The 15,233-nt window shown below is 38.5% G+C and overlaps 1 protein-coding gene across 8 annotated transcripts; it reads left to right on the forward strand.

Moving 5' to 3' along the window:
* The first annotated feature begins 2,618 nt into the window (after window positions 1-2,618).
* On the forward strand, window positions 2,619-8,696 carry LOC108345776 (DNA-directed RNA polymerase I subunit rpa49). 8 transcript variants are annotated; one of them, XM_017584521.2, is made up of 9 exons: window positions 2,619-2,717; window positions 2,839-3,041; window positions 3,113-3,178; window positions 3,675-3,767; window positions 4,064-4,133; window positions 6,039-6,444; window positions 6,532-6,672; window positions 7,022-7,336; window positions 8,084-8,696. In XM_017584521.2, exons 5-9 carry the CDS (start codon window positions 4,129-4,131, stop codon window positions 8,501-8,503), a joined length of 1,287 nt encoding a protein of 428 aa, XP_017440010.2. In that variant the 5' UTR covers window positions 2,619-2,717; window positions 2,839-3,041; window positions 3,113-3,178; window positions 3,675-3,767; window positions 4,064-4,128; the 3' UTR covers window positions 8,504-8,696. The 8 variants fall into 8 exon arrangements, with proteins under 8 accessions (XP_017440010.2, XP_052722764.1, XP_017440009.2 ...); XM_052866804.1 differs by having other exon boundaries at window positions 6,267-6,444; XM_017584520.2 differs by having other exon boundaries at window positions 2,631-2,752.
* The last annotated feature ends 6,537 nt before the right edge of the window (window positions 8,697-15,233 follow it).

Genomic DNA, 15,233 nt, shown 5'->3' on the forward strand with positions numbered 1-15,233 from the left:
TCTTCAGCTCAGGAGACCCTTAGGGGTTTCTCCCATTCTTCTCATCACACCATTTCACTCCACTGAGACTAGGGGTCTCTTTCTCTCTGAGCAAGAGAAACCAAAGGCGCTCACCTCCACCGTTCAACGACCACCTCCCAACCTTCGTCCAAACGGCCACCGCGGTGCGCGAGAGGAGAACGCACTCGCCTTCCACCTTGCATCCTCGCCGCCGCTGCTACCGGTGACTGTCTCCGCGCCACTGCTTCTGCGAACCAGCCACCACGCCACCGCTTGCTAGGACCAGCCGCCGCATCACTGCCTCTTCGAACCAGTCATCACGCACGCCAACCGGGCCGCCTTTGTCTTGGGTCCCCTGCCATCCTTCTTGCTTCACGAACAGCGACTCTAATCCTTGGGCCGTGGGCACAGAGGATCAATATCTAGTTTGGCTCTTGGATTTTTTTGTTTTTTTTGCAGTTAATGGTTTTGGGGTCTTCGATAATTGAAAATGATGAAAGTAGAAGTGATGTTGGAGATGTCGGGAAGTGATGATGCTGGAGGTAGTGTTGGAGATAAAAGTGGTGGGAGAAAATGAAAGAAGAAAAGGATGAAGGTAGGGGTTGGCCGTGAGGAAGACGAAAAGGGAAGGGATGAAGATGAAGATTGATGAATGTTGGCCGTGTGTTGGATGTGATGAATGAAGAAGAAAAATGAAGATGATGAGTGCTCCTAGTAGCCGTGGGCGTGAGCTATTGAAGATGGCTGTAACAATGGGTGAAGATGGATGATGGGTTGGGGAAATTGGTTTCCGAAAATCTGTGTGAGTGTCCGTGATGAAAGAAGGAAAGGACGAAGAATGAAGGGTGTGAGTTTTGTAGTGACGGGTATTGGATCTTGAAGGTGGTTACGGATGAGAGGAGCAGAGGGAGCCAGTGTCCCACGACTGTGGTTACCGGGCCTCCCTTTGGAAACGAAAGCTTCACTCCTTAAATTGCCAGAAAACTGAAAATTGTCGGCAAGCCTTATTGGATGATTGACTGTCGGCAACTCTCATTGGAGGATTGTGGGAATTGGTGGAAGAATTTGGTAGGCAGACAGATAATTGGAGGATTGGGAGTGTCGGTAGCTGTGGTTGGAGGATTGTTTGAAAGTGGAAGGATTGGGTAGGTAGACAGATAATTGGAGGGTTGGTGAAAGATTCTGGGAATCATTGGTGGGAAAAAATTAGCGGAAGATCGTGGGAATCATTAGTGGGACCCTAGCCAAAGGGAGCGACCGAGACGAAAGGGGATAATCAGGACGAGCGGTAGAAAAGAAATAGTGACCTGAACGAGCGGCATAAGACGGGAGTGATTAGGACGAGCGGTAGAAGAATGGAAGAGAGGGACGAGCGGTAGAAAGGGCAGGAGTGATCTGGACGAACGCCTCAACACACTCTTTGCCGAACGCTATTTGCTTCCGGGCTGAACGCTTAAAACCGAACACTGCACGAAATTAAGCACTAGTACGAACGCTGAAGACAAAGGTCATTGAGACCGAGCGTTCAAATAAAGACCGAATGCTTATTAAACAATATAACCGAACGCTCACTAACACATTACATGACCGAACGTTCAACTGAGAATCAATAATTTCAAGACCGAACGTTCACATAACATGACTGGACGTTCATATGAAGACCGAACGTTCATTAAAACATTATGACCAAACGGTTGACTATTTGTATGACCGAACGTCCTAAAGATCTGAATGGCCGAACGGTCGAATAGTGGACTCTTGAGAACGACCGAACGGTTGAAGCTGAAAATTGCCGAACGTCCTAAAGGTCAGTATGGACGACCGTTCGAATAAGGCAAAGTAGGAATGATGGAGGACGAACGTTCGTGAAAGTTAAAGGACGAACGGTTGCATGCACAGTTGATGGCGAACGGTCGCGTAGGATAAAGGACGTTTGAAAGGGGAGAAAACGAACGCGCACGGTGCAGGACGAACGCTTATGGTCACGCATGGGAGAGGACGGAGCCGAACGTCAGAGGACGAACGCTCTTTATTTTTTATTTTTATTTTTATTTTTTATTATTTGTTTTTTTTTACTCTTTTTTTTTTAATTTTTATTTGACACTCATGATGAAAATAAAATAAATCTAGTGGTCAATCCGGATGAAATTGGGTGTTGACACGCGGGCCTCGTAGATGTGGAAGTCAAGGCCGAGCCTTAGCGCGCTCGTTAGTTTAGTTTATTATTTTAATCTGGATAGTGGACGTTCGGTTATTGGGTTTTGTAAAACCGTTCGTCCCTGACTCTCTTAGTTTTGCTTGGTATTTTGGTTTCTGTATATTAAGCCGTTCGGCTTTTGAACCCTATTTAGTATAAGACTGCATTGTTTAACTGTTAATTGTAATTAATTCTAAATTATAGTTATTGTTGTATTTTGGGATGTTATAATAGTTATTAAAATAAAATATGTTATTTAAATTATTAAAAATATGGTTATAAAAAATAATAAAAATAAATTATATTAATTAATGTAAAATTAATAGTAAATTATGTACAATAAAAAAAGTTATAAAATCTTATACGAGATTTCTGTGTATTAATAATTATAAATAATAATATATGTAAAAATGATTTGGTTAGAAATGTCTAAGTGTTCTATTTTATACCGTCTGGGTTCAATTGGGGTTTAGGGTTATCTCTGCAGACACCCTAGCATTGGGTTGAACGCTTTGTAACGGTGGGTACCCTTCATTAGGGCTGACTGCAGTTTAGGTTTATATCTGCGTTCCCAATCACAGCTTTATTTGCTTTCTGCCTTACATCCCATTCATCCCACTCACTCGCTGCTGCTGTTGAAGTTGCCGCTGTTGAAGGCTGCCGCCGAAGTTACCGTTGTTGAAGGTTCGCTGCCGTCGAAGTTACCGTTGTTGAAGGTTCGCCGTCGTCGAAGGCTCGCCGCTGTCGAAGGCTCGCCGCTGTCGAAGGCTTTACCGCACTCTGCCGTCGCCGAAGATTCTGAGAACTCTCTCCTGGAAAACAGAAGCAAATCTGGAACCCTAAGGTAACAATGTTTTTCCTGTGTTGTTCAAACATTTTTGAAATGTATTCTTAGTTGTTCAAACATTTTGTTAGACATCTTGTAACGATCTCTTGTACGTGGAGAGAGCATCTGGGGTTCTTCCATCATCAGTGGCCAAGGTACTTTGTTATTCCAACAAGGGTTTTAAATTACCATCTGGGGTTCTTCCATCATCGATAAACACTGCACCATGCTTTGCCAGTAGTTGTCCTGTTTATTGTGTATGAAGATTATTGTGTAGCTAGAAAAGTTAAACCAAAACGAAGCCAATGAATATAAAGAACAATCTTAGTTGATTTGCAGTGCTTGTTATTTTTATGTCTGTTGTTCACTGAAATATTGTTTAAGTGTGAGACATCTTATTCCTTGATCTTCTTGTCTAGAATGTATACAAAAAATCACCCAGTCAAACGAAGTTGCATATAACATTTATAACTTCTATTCATTATTTTCCTTTTATCAAAACATATTGCAGATCACATTCAATTTTTGTTAAAATGGGAGATAATCTGAAGTAGTTTTTGTCCTCCGTTCTGTGTCTTGAAATTGAATTTAGTTTCTGAATTTGTATTCTGAATCTGGATTTCTTTTTATCTGTCTTTGCTTTATTTACAGGGAGAGAAACTTTTGGAAAGCATTGGTGGCATATTCTCCAGAATTTGAAAACCAATAATAACGGTGCAATAACTTGCCCTGTTGTTTCTGAAGGTTAGTATATTCTCTCCATTCTCACCATTTTAATTTTGATTAATTTCTTAAATCGTGATATAATGTAATTTTGTGGTTTCAACTTCTGCAATTAGTCACAGTATAGAGTATTTGTCATTGTTTAATGCTATATTTTTGTAATATTTCTTTACTCCATCTTCAATAGAGATCTGCTATTAGTGTTTGAACAGCTTAAGTTGAATATACCACTGGATGAGGAATGTATATGCCTAACCTTGGCTAAGTATTTTTAATGTTAAGGATGATTTGTTCTAATACTATTTTCCTGACTTCAGCTCAGAATCTCCACAAACAAACCAGCTTTGCTCCATTAGCCGATGCAATTCAGACTCTCTTTTAAATGAGGTATGGCTTATGTGACTCTGATCATTCTGCATATTTGGCTTATTTTCTCCATATATGTGAGAGTGTTTATGTAACCATTCTTTTGGTTATTAGACGTTTGTTATTACAAATCCATCATTTCTTAATTAGGCCTTTAGGAGTTCTTTTTTCCTGTAATGAGTGCCTAGGCTAGGGCTGGGCATAGTTCAATGAACCGTACTATATTCTGTAATTAGGCTCACGCATTTTTTTATTCTGTTTGCAATGCTTTTAGATTCGTAGTTGTTGAGTTAGAGAGGATAGTGTTTCAAATTTGTGAAATATATGACTGCCATATTGAGGTAATATCAGAAAATAAATCACTTTTGATGTTTAATATCAGAAAATAAATCACTTTTGGCTGTCAAGTTATGGGGATAAAAAACTTGTGCTTATTATCTAGTTTTTAAATGGTATTGTTATTTTTGTTTGTTGTGTTATGTTCTTTAAATGATATCCCCTGTTTTTGTTGAAAAGTGTTCTATACCCGATCTTTAAAATTGTGGATCACAATGGGTAACTTTTGTTGTGCTGCAGCTCACTGTGATGTAGTATGTAAGAGGGATGTTTGTAGAAATGACTGATATTTGGCCTTACACTATTATTAATATTGCTTATAAAGAGTGGTTGACTAGATTTATACTACCTCTTTCTGTCTGTATATTGCTTAAAAACAGGCTAGCATCCCAACTATTATTGTTCATGATTCTAATATTTTAGCTGATGCTTCTTTTAATGATGTTGTTTCTGATTATTTGAGTGTTATTTCTGCTTCTAATTTTGATAATGCTGATTCTGACTTTATGCCTGCAGTTCAATATGGTTTCAATGATGTACCTGCTTTTTACATTAATTTTATAGCGGTTGATTTTCATAATAATACTTCTTATTGTTCTAAAAGTATGGTTGAACCTGTCGTTGATAATCACACTGAATATAATGAAATAACTGCAGTTCACACTGATTTTATAGTTGTTGATGGTCATATTGATCATATTGATATACCTGCTGCTGTTTTTTGATCCAAATGTTGATGTTGCTGATTGATCTGATTTTTACACAGTTTTAATTGATAACAACGTTGCAGTAGCTGGTGAATTTCATGCTTCTGTTTCAGATCTTGATGTTGTTGATTTTATTACTGCCACTGCTGATTATGATTTTAATGCTTTTGGTTCTGATTCTTAATGTTCATTCTGAACTCAATAATGTGGCAGCTGTTGTTGCTGATTTTTCAAGTGCTGATTTTGTTATTGTTGATGCTGATATTCACACACCTCTCATTCAACACATTCATAAACCTTCACTAGATGAGGTGTTGCTGCTGCAACAGAATTGGAAAGAAAGTCATTGTTTTATAGATTAGTCTAGTTTCCTGCCTTTTAGTTTAGCTCAGCCTAGTTTTCTACAGTTTGTTTTTGCTGGTTTTTATATGTTTCATACTTAGTACTACTTTGTAGATGTTAGGATTCAAGTTTCATTTCAGTTTCGAAGCATGTATATTTACTGAATTTTGAACTGCACAATAAATACCACTTTACTGAATTGTATTAGTGTAACTGAACTAAAAAATAGTTCAGTTCAATTTTTTTGAACTATTTTTTTAGTTTAGTTCAGTTTACTTGAACTATTTTGTAGTTAACTGTAATTATTTATAGTACAGTGCACTGAACTGCATTTTGCCCACCCATACCCTTCATTGTTTGATTTTCTCGTTGGTTTTATGGTTTGTCTTTCTATTAATTTGTGTATTTTATTTAAATTTTGCATACCAAAAGACCCTTTTTGATTTCAAAATCTGTGATGTGCCTACAATTTGTGTGTCTGAAGAACCGTCGACATCTCTATCTGTTCTTTGCGTGAAATCTGATAATTTTTAATCGATAGTGTAATGGATTCGGACACTGATGCACCAAAATCCAAAACTCCCAAAAAGGAGAAGAACAAGAAGAAAAAAGATGTTCCCCCTCAACCTGATCGAATTGAGGTTGCGGTGGAGGTTGTCCATGAGCATCCCAATAAAACAGCTCCTGTTGTTGGTTATTTTCCTTCGGGCTATGATCCGGTTAAGAATCATGCCAGTGGTTCCGGTCCCTCTGAATTTCAACTTTACAGGCACAAGAACATGTCCAAGAGGATGCAGTTTGTTGTTCGCCCTCCTGGATCTTCGGTGGAATTTGTTGGAACTAGTTTTTCTGGCGAGGCTGCAGCTGGACACCGGGCCATGTTCGCGCTTGGACTCCTTGATAAGGAAGCTGGGACCCTGAAGATTGTTCCCATTGCTGGTAATAAGGTAAAATGTGAAGGGGAAGAACAATTTCATTTGCCTTGCTGTCGAATAAGTCAGTGTGTATTTTGTTAATTGGTGGATGCTGTTCAGATATTCAGATTGGAGCCAAAGGTTAAAGGTGTGGACACTGGTGACAATGAGCCTGCGAACTCAACATTGGAAGAGATGACTCCACAGCAGAAGATTGCAGAGACTACTGCTATATGGGGAACAAAGAAGGATATAGAGAAGGTATTTTTTTTTACTCATTTAACCCTTTTTGCTAGCTATGCTAATATCAAGTAGTAAATCTATATTCACAATGAAAAGTTGATATTAACGTGTGGATGTTTACTGATTTGCAGTGGCTAGATACTGTTAGTTTGAGTGTCAATAGATGTAAAAGGGGACTATGTGAAGAATGCATTTAAGTGTCTTCCATTTGTTTATTCTTATTGGTCCATGGACAAATTAGTCTTTGGTTGTCAGCTTTGGGATATAATATGTGAAGAATGTCATATATTATTTTTCACTCAACTATATTTAGCTGACTTTATTGCAATTATTTTTAACTAATCTTGGCATCTGTATCATTTTGCAGGCTAAAAAGAAGCTAGCTCTCAAACAAGATGAAGATCCTAATTCTCAAAGGAATCTGAATGTGAAAATGAAAAATGTTTCTGTGAAGAAAAGCGCTCTTCAAAGTACAGAATCTCATGTTTCTCGCAACATACCACCATATGATACTTCTGCAACTACACCTCAGGAGGCATATGTATTGGACAAAATCATCCTTACAGGAGAATGGAATTATCTTGAAGACATTTATAAAAAATTGCATCAGGAAGAAAAGGCAGATTTCAGTTCTTATCCAACATTTGTTCGCAACAGGGTAGAGGGATTAAGGAAAATTGAGGTATTGATACAAATATAACCCTTTTGCTTAACTTGAACAAATTAGATGGATGAACATACTGTATTCAACCTAGACTGTTGTGCTTACAAAAAAAAGACAAGGCACTGGCTTAAAACCCTAAACATAAAGCTGGTTACACAAAAAAGAAATATTAATAAAATTGAATTATATTTCAACCGCATTAAAATAGTAACTTCAGAGTTTTTTGGGTTATAGAAAGAAAATGTCCAGTCTTACTAGTTATACTCTACAATTGGCTACATTGTAGAACGATGAGAAATGCTTAGACTTGTGTTATATCAATAATTGTAGAATTTATTTTTCATAAACGTTCTAGAAGTCTCTGACGGGGGATTTGTAAACAGTTAGTTAATATGATTACCCCAATGTTCTTGTGGTAGAAGGGGACCTGAATGTGTTTATACTAAGGCTTGTATGGATTAACTTGTCAACACTTATAGAAGAAGAAATAGGGAGGTAAAAGGAATTGAACTTCCACATATCAAAGTCAAGTTATGCAATTCGATTTTTTTGAGAAGACAAGAGTCTAAATAGTTTAGGTACGTAAGTTTTTATTAACGTATGAGAGAAGTTTCATTTATTTTTACCTTTTTATTTTCTTTTACAAATGTTGATGAGATGTCTGTTATTTCAGTACAAAATTCTCTTTTGATCCAAATACTCTTCAAGGTTTGATTTTTGTCTTTTCCAACTAAAATATCTGTGATCTATTGTTTATATTTACAGGATGAGTCAGAAAAGAGGAAGCTTTCCTGCATATTCTCATACATCAATCATCTGATAAAGTTCAAAGATCAGCATTCCTTTGATGTTTTCACTGCAAAGGGCCATAAAATCCCCAACATCCTGCGACATAAATTTTCAAATACGTTTGCTGTTTCTGAATTAAGAAGGCTACCCCCTGAAAAAATTTCTCTTCTCATAAGTTACGTGCTGGTGCTTACGCTTTTCGCTGATAACTTCAAAACCTACTGCACAGATATTGCAAAGGATCTGAGCATGAATGTTTTGGCCGTTAGACGAGTCTATGAGCAATTGGGTTGCAAACTTATCCGTCAGAAAAGCTCTCTTAACGGTTTTTGTGCTACTCTTTCTGTCCCTCTTACATTTCCTGCTGAGTTAAAGGACAAAAAGAGGAAGAGGTAGATGCATCACTTGAGTCCCTTTTTAGGTCATTGACTGTTACAAATCCTGTGATGTTAAAACATTGTTATCCAACACCTCTTCTGATAGGATATTTGTTATTATTTCTATCTGCATACATCTGAACCGTGTTTGCCGTTTTAGTAGTTTAAGAAGCAATTTTGAAATTAGCATACTCTAATTATGTTGATAAAAATAGAATTTACTTGTGTACTGCTGTTTAACAAACTGTTTGGTTAAAAGAATTGTAAATCCAAATGTCACGCGCATAAAGCATGACAGTATTAAGGGGCGAGAAACGGTTACACCTAGTGGCCACGTGTCAAACAAAGATGAAGGCATGGGAGTGCGTAGAGGGACATGTGAGAGGAGAGGAAATACTAAATGGAGGGATTTCATTCAGGGATGGTTAGTCGGTGGTATGGTCCCTTTTTCTGCAATCACTTTTTCCTCAAATTCTTCTTTTCTGATTTCAGTGTGGATAATTCTCTAAGTTCCTTTCCTTTATTCTTTTACAGGAATGGAACACATCATGGTTTAGCTGTGACTCATACAGTTTTATTTTCTGCAATTGTCATTTTCATTGTTAGCCACGTATTACTTGTACTGGGACAACTTTACTTAATAAAATTCCATTGCTCTGTTCGATTTTTATGCATACCTCATTTAGCACGGTTACATTGGTGCTTTCATTGTCTTCCATGGCTGAGAACACAAGATTGAAAGAACTCCAAATCGAGATCCGCACAACGGTTGATGATCTGCGTCGTCTAACAGCAACGGTGGAAAAGCTGCAGAGCACGATTGATGAGAGAAATCGAAATCAAGACTCGACGATGGATGAAATCAAACTTGTCTTACAACAACTATTGTAAAATTCCACTCAGACATTTGAAAGTCCTTCGAACTCAAATTCCACAGTTAGAGTTCATCCGCTACATTCTACGAACCCGATAAAAGACATTTCTCTCGGTTTTCCACACTTTGATGGCTCCACCCTAGTTTTAGAATGGATTTTTAGAGCAGATAAGTTCTTCAACTACCACAACACACCTGATGCTGAGCGGGTTGAAATAGCTTCTATGCATTTTGAGAACGACGTGGTGCCATGGTTCCAAATGTTGCAGAAGATTGAAGTGGTCACAACCTGGACAGCGTTGAAGTGTGCTCTGGAATCTCAATTTGGACCCTCTCCCTTTGATTGTCCAATGACAGAACTGTTTAAGCTCCAACAGCAAGGCTCGGTATCAAATTACTATATGAAATTTATGTCGCTTGCAAATCGCTTTGAGGGTTTAACCGAGGAAGCTATTTTAAATTGCTTTATGAGTAGTTTAAATGTTGATATTAGAAGAGATGTGATGGCCTTGACTCCAACAAACCTATTACGAGCAGTAGCATTAGCTAAACTGTATGAAGAGAAATATATGCTAGGAACCAAGCCTACTCTTAATTACACCATTTGATACACAACTTCTCCAAAAGTGACTACGTTCGGGGTTCAAAACACCACAAGGACCATCCTACCAGCTTCCAAATCTTCCTTACCTTCGTTGTTACCTAACCCACCAGGACCACCATTAAGAAACCCCAATGTCAAAAGAATAAGTCCAGCAGAAATGCAATTACGAAGAGAGAAGGGTCTATGTTATTTCTGTTATGAGAAATTCTCTTTTAATCACAAGTGCCCAAACAAGCAATGTTTTGTCCTGCAATTGGGGGAGGACGAATTAGATAATCTGGAATTAGATAATCTGGAATTAGAGACTGAGTTACCCTAAGACAAGGAAGCAACTGGAAACGAAGATCATCACCTATCTTTGAATGCCTTGAAAGGTGGTTTCGGAGTAGGGACAATTAGATTCACAGCACATATTGGAACTATGTCAGTCAAAGTATTGATTGATGGAGGCAGTTCTAATAATTTCTTACAACCAAGGGTTGCGAAATTTTTGAAACTTCCCGTGGTGATGACTCCTTCATTCAAAGTAATGGTTGGTAGTGGGAATTACATGGAATCTGAGGGCTTAATACAAAATTTGACTTTAATAGCATAGGGCAATGGTTGGTAATGGTGTTTCTTTTATCATTCTCTGGTGCTGATCTCATCTTTGGTGCAAATTGGTTGAAGACAATTGGCCCCCACTTAGCAGATTATGATTCGCTGCAAATCAAGCTTTTGCAGGATGGTCGCTTCACTACATTACAAGGTGACCGAGACATGTTACCTGAAATAGCTCAACTACATCACATAAGGAGAATGATGGACACTAATGCCCTAGATGAGATATATAGTATGCAGATGGTCCATCAAGCCACTCAAAATTTTCCTCTACTTGAACTTCCAGAGGACATGGAGCCAGACTTAGTGAAATTACCACATAATTACAGCATTGTATTTAGCCAACCGTGTGGACTACCTCCACCAAGGAGTCATGATCACTCTATTCCTTTATTAGAAGGATCAAATCCAGTCAAGGTGAAGCCTTATAGATATCCACACAGTCAAAAGGAAGAAATTGAAAAATTGGTAGAAGGTATGTTAAAAGAGGGCATTGTACAACCCAACAACAACCCTTTTTCATCTCCAATTATTTTAGTCAAGAAGAAAGATGGCACATGGAGGGTTTGCACAGACTATAGAGCCTTGAATGCTATAACAATTAAGGACAGTTTCCCAATTCCAACAGTGGATGAACTTATTGATGAGTTGTATGGAGCTCGTTATTTTTTCAAGTTGGATTTATGGTCTGGATACCACCAAATTTTACTGAAACCGGAGGACCGACATAAAACTGCATTCAGGACTCATCAAGGACTCTACGAATGGTTGGTTATGCCATTCGGGTTGTCCAATGCGCCAGCAACATTTCAAAGTTTAATGAATCAAATCTTTAAGGGTGTATTAAGAAGATTTGTCCTAGTTTTTTTTTATGATATATTGGTCTACAGTTCAAGCTGGAAAGACCACCTATACCATCTAGAAGTGGTGCTGAGGATTCTCCAACAAAATCAATTATTTGCTAAGTTCTCTAAATGCAGCTTTGGAGTGCAACAGATCGGGTATCTCGGTCACACATTGGCAGGAAATGGAATTGCTATGGAGTCTGAAAAGTTGGAGGCAGTAAAAAATTGGCCGAAACCTACAACACTTAAACAGTTGCGAGGTTTTTTAGGATTAACGGGGTATTACAGAAGATTTGTCAAAAGTTATGCACAAATAGCTGCATCATTGACTGATTTATTAAAGAAAGATTCATTTAAGTGGAGTGCAGCAACAGATAAGGGTTTTCAAGAATTGAAGCTAGCCCTCACCACTGCTCCTGTTCTAACAATTCCAAATTTTGAAGAACCTTTTGTTTTGGAAACAGATGCTTCTGGGTTAGGCATTGGTGCGGTATTAAGTCAAAATAAGCACCCTATTGCTTATTTTTCAAAGAAACTATCATTAAGGATGCAGAAACAATCGACATATACCAGAGAATTCTACGCTATCATTGAATCTTTGTCAAAATTCAGACATTATTTACTTGGCCACAGGTTCATTATTAAAACAGATCAGAAGAGTTTGAAAGAATTATTGGAGTAAACACTCCAAACCCCTGAGCAACAACAATGGCTACCCAAATTTATAGGGTTTGATTTCTGTTAGGGATTTTCGGCAAGTGTACCGAATCGCTTCAAGTAATAAACCGGTAAGACCATGTATCATTTTTCCAAGAGACTCGTAATACTAGAGAATTGTGCGATTAACAACTCATCTAGACTCAAGAACATAACATCAATTTACAGAACAAGTGCAAAAACAAACATTCACAAGTAATTACAAGGTTGGACTTTGGTATTGAAGACACTTGGAAATGGAAAAGACTAGAAATGGTATGAAATGACATTGTTAAGGTTAGTTTTCACCAATGCACTCTTGTATATGACCAATTTCATCTCCTCTCTATCAATTTACTAAAGTCAATCCACTAAAACACTCTAGCCCTAATCCCTTAGGTGAAAGAGCCTAGGTTTTCCTTATCAAACTCTAATCCCTTGGACAATCTAACAAGCAAACCCGCATTAAAGAGCTAGGATCTAAGACAACATGTGAATCATCTTCCATCCCTAGAATCAATGAACCACAAGGACTCCTATTTCAGTTCTGGGTTTCATCTTACGTCCCCATTACATGCAAGCTTTAAGATCGGAAACAAAAATACTAGCAATTGATAGAAAAGGCATATATATATTCAAATCATTCAACAATTACACAAGATTCAAAGGTTACAACTAACCCCAACAAGATGGGTTTGGCTCTCCATTTCCATGGAGAGCCTTTAAGCTTACAAAATGGCCATGAAAGAAGATGAAGAACCCAAGAGGAAGAAGGGAGTGTTCCCACGAGCCCTAGCAGCCCTCCAAGCTCTCCTCATAATGAAATTGCGCCTCCAAAGAACCAAAGACCCAAACCCCTTTGCGTTTTAGGGTTAAATAAGCTCTGTCAGACACATCAGCAAAAGTCGCGCCCGACGCCCTCTCTGTTTCGCGTTCGGGCGTGAAACTCTCTGGAAAATCGCGCCCGGCGCCTCTCTATCGCGCCCAGGCGCAGACAATCTGGATATGGGCGAGCGTCCTCTGAAAAAGGACGAGCGTCAACTTTTCGATGCCGAGCGTCCACTGAGCGCCTCCCTGGACGAGCGTCCTCTTCTCTCGCTGGACGAGCGTCCTCTCCTCTCTTCGCTGGACGAGCGTCCACTGCGCAATGGACGAGGATCCTCTTCTCGCTGACGAACGTCCTCTCTGCCTGGCTGGACGAGCGTCCTCTTCTGCCTGGCTGGACGAGCGTCCTTTTCTACCTGGCTGGACGAGCGTCCACTTCTGCCTCTGGATGAGCGTCCACTCGTGTTTCCACTCTGGACGAGCGTCCACTTATCCTGGGTGAGCGTCCCTCGTTCTGGGCGAGCGTTCTCTCTTGTCTTTTGCTGGACGAGCGTCCCCTCTAAATGTCCTGGACGAGCGTCCTCTTGCTGGTGACGAGCGTTTCTGCGTGTGCTTGCTTTGGTTCAGCTCTATACATTGTTGGAGACTCTTCCAAGCTCATTTTTAGCTATAAAATAAGGGATTATTGATGAAAGTTCATTAAAGTAGCCAAAAACACAATTATTCAGAAAACAAGACAAAAGAAGAGGATTTAACAAGTTATAAGTTAGAAAGGAGTTGATTTTGCTACTAAAATGATGCTTAAATAATGGTAAAATTTAGCATTATCAAATACCCCCAAACTTACAACTTTGCTTGTCCTCAAGCAAAAGTACTTCACCTAGCAAACAATTCAATCATAATGGTCTAACAACTCAAGCATAGTTTCAATCAAATAAAGAAAATCAATCATGCTTGCTCAACTTATAAATCACATTCAAGAGACAATATAGTCTTAACAAGCTAAACTTGAACCATGGTGCTCACAAATTAAAAATCACAAGATAGATGCAAATGATAGATCAACAAACATGGCAAGTTGTTTTCAATGAGTGCATGGAACCAATTCTCACCAAGGAAAATGTTTCACTCAAGCACAATGGTGTATAAGGATGTGTGTCTATCTCTCAACTGTTACAGTGTTACACAAATCAACTTTGCCTTTCGTTTCAACAATATCAAACACATTAACAAGCAAGTTACATCACAAGGACTTTTTGAAGCTTGTATTGTGGCTGGGCTAAGAAGAAAAATTGGTTTTTCTGGACAACAAAGCACCTTGAGATAAGAGACCAAACAATTTAGTTCATGATATAACATAGTATCTCTTTTTCTCCAAAATTGAATAAACCACTCTCAACTTATTTCCTAACTCTTTTTCATTTAATTCATGTTTTTGTTTTTCTTCTTCTTTCTTTTTTTTCTTTCTTTTTCACTCAACTTATTGTTTTTCTCAATGCTCCCCTTTTGACAAGAACTCCCCCAAACTTAAACCATTCTCCTCATTTTAACAAATATGTTCATCTCAACTCAAGGTAAGGAGGTTAATGATTTTTCAATAGGCTTTAAGGTTTTAGGAATGAGAAAGTTTTTCTTCAAGGTACAAGTGTTTTGCATTGGCTTTTAGGCTCAAAATGTAGAAGAGGTGGAAGAACAAGATGGCCTTGATCATTTGTAAAATGCAAGTAACTAGTTCAAATAGAGAAACTTAGGCAAAATCAACTGTGATTCCAAAGTAATAACATTCAACAATAAACTCTGAGGCACAACATCTCACAGGTTTACTCAGGGTTCCATAATTTGATAAACATCATGCCAAGAATATTGATCACAATTAAAACCAAGCATCTATATAAACATATACAAGCAACCACAATCTCTGTTCAACAAGCTCAACCACATAATCTCAATCAGATTTTCAAAACAATTCTCATGGATAAAGAGCAAGCACAACAGATTTGTACTCAATTCAAGCATAACAAATGATTCACTCAAATCACCAGACCAATTGCACAAGAACTATCCACAAGGCAAGTCAAAAAGAAATAAAAAACACAAAAGCGGAAAGCAGATAAAACATGAAATTAAAACTGGAAAACCGAATTTAGAATGGACTCTTTGCAGCTCCAGCAGTGTAGAACACTAGCTTCACTTTCATCTGAAACTTCTTCCTTCAACAGTAGCTTATACTCCGCAACTGCTCCACCTCCCCATCAGTAGGGGCCTGGCCCCCAGGCCATGCTACACGAGCAGCAAAATCTTCAAG

Source organism: Vigna angularis, chromosome 8 (assembly GCF_016808095.1).
Source record: "Vigna angularis cultivar LongXiaoDou No.4 chromosome 8, ASM1680809v1, whole genome shotgun sequence".
NCBI classification, from domain to species: Eukaryota; Viridiplantae; Streptophyta; class Magnoliopsida; order Fabales; family Fabaceae; genus Vigna; species Vigna angularis.

Excerpts from the sequence above, each read along its gene's own strand:
- LOC108345776 (XM_017584521.2), top strand. Across the intron at positions 6,445-6,531 it reads TTCCCATTGCTGGTAATAAG|ATATTCAGATTGGAGCCAAA; the intron begins GTAAAATGTGAA and ends GATGCTGTTCAG. Across the intron at positions 7,337-8,083 it reads AGGGATTAAGGAAAATTGAG|GATGAGTCAGAAAAGAGGAA; the intron begins GTATTGATACAA and ends TTATATTTACAG.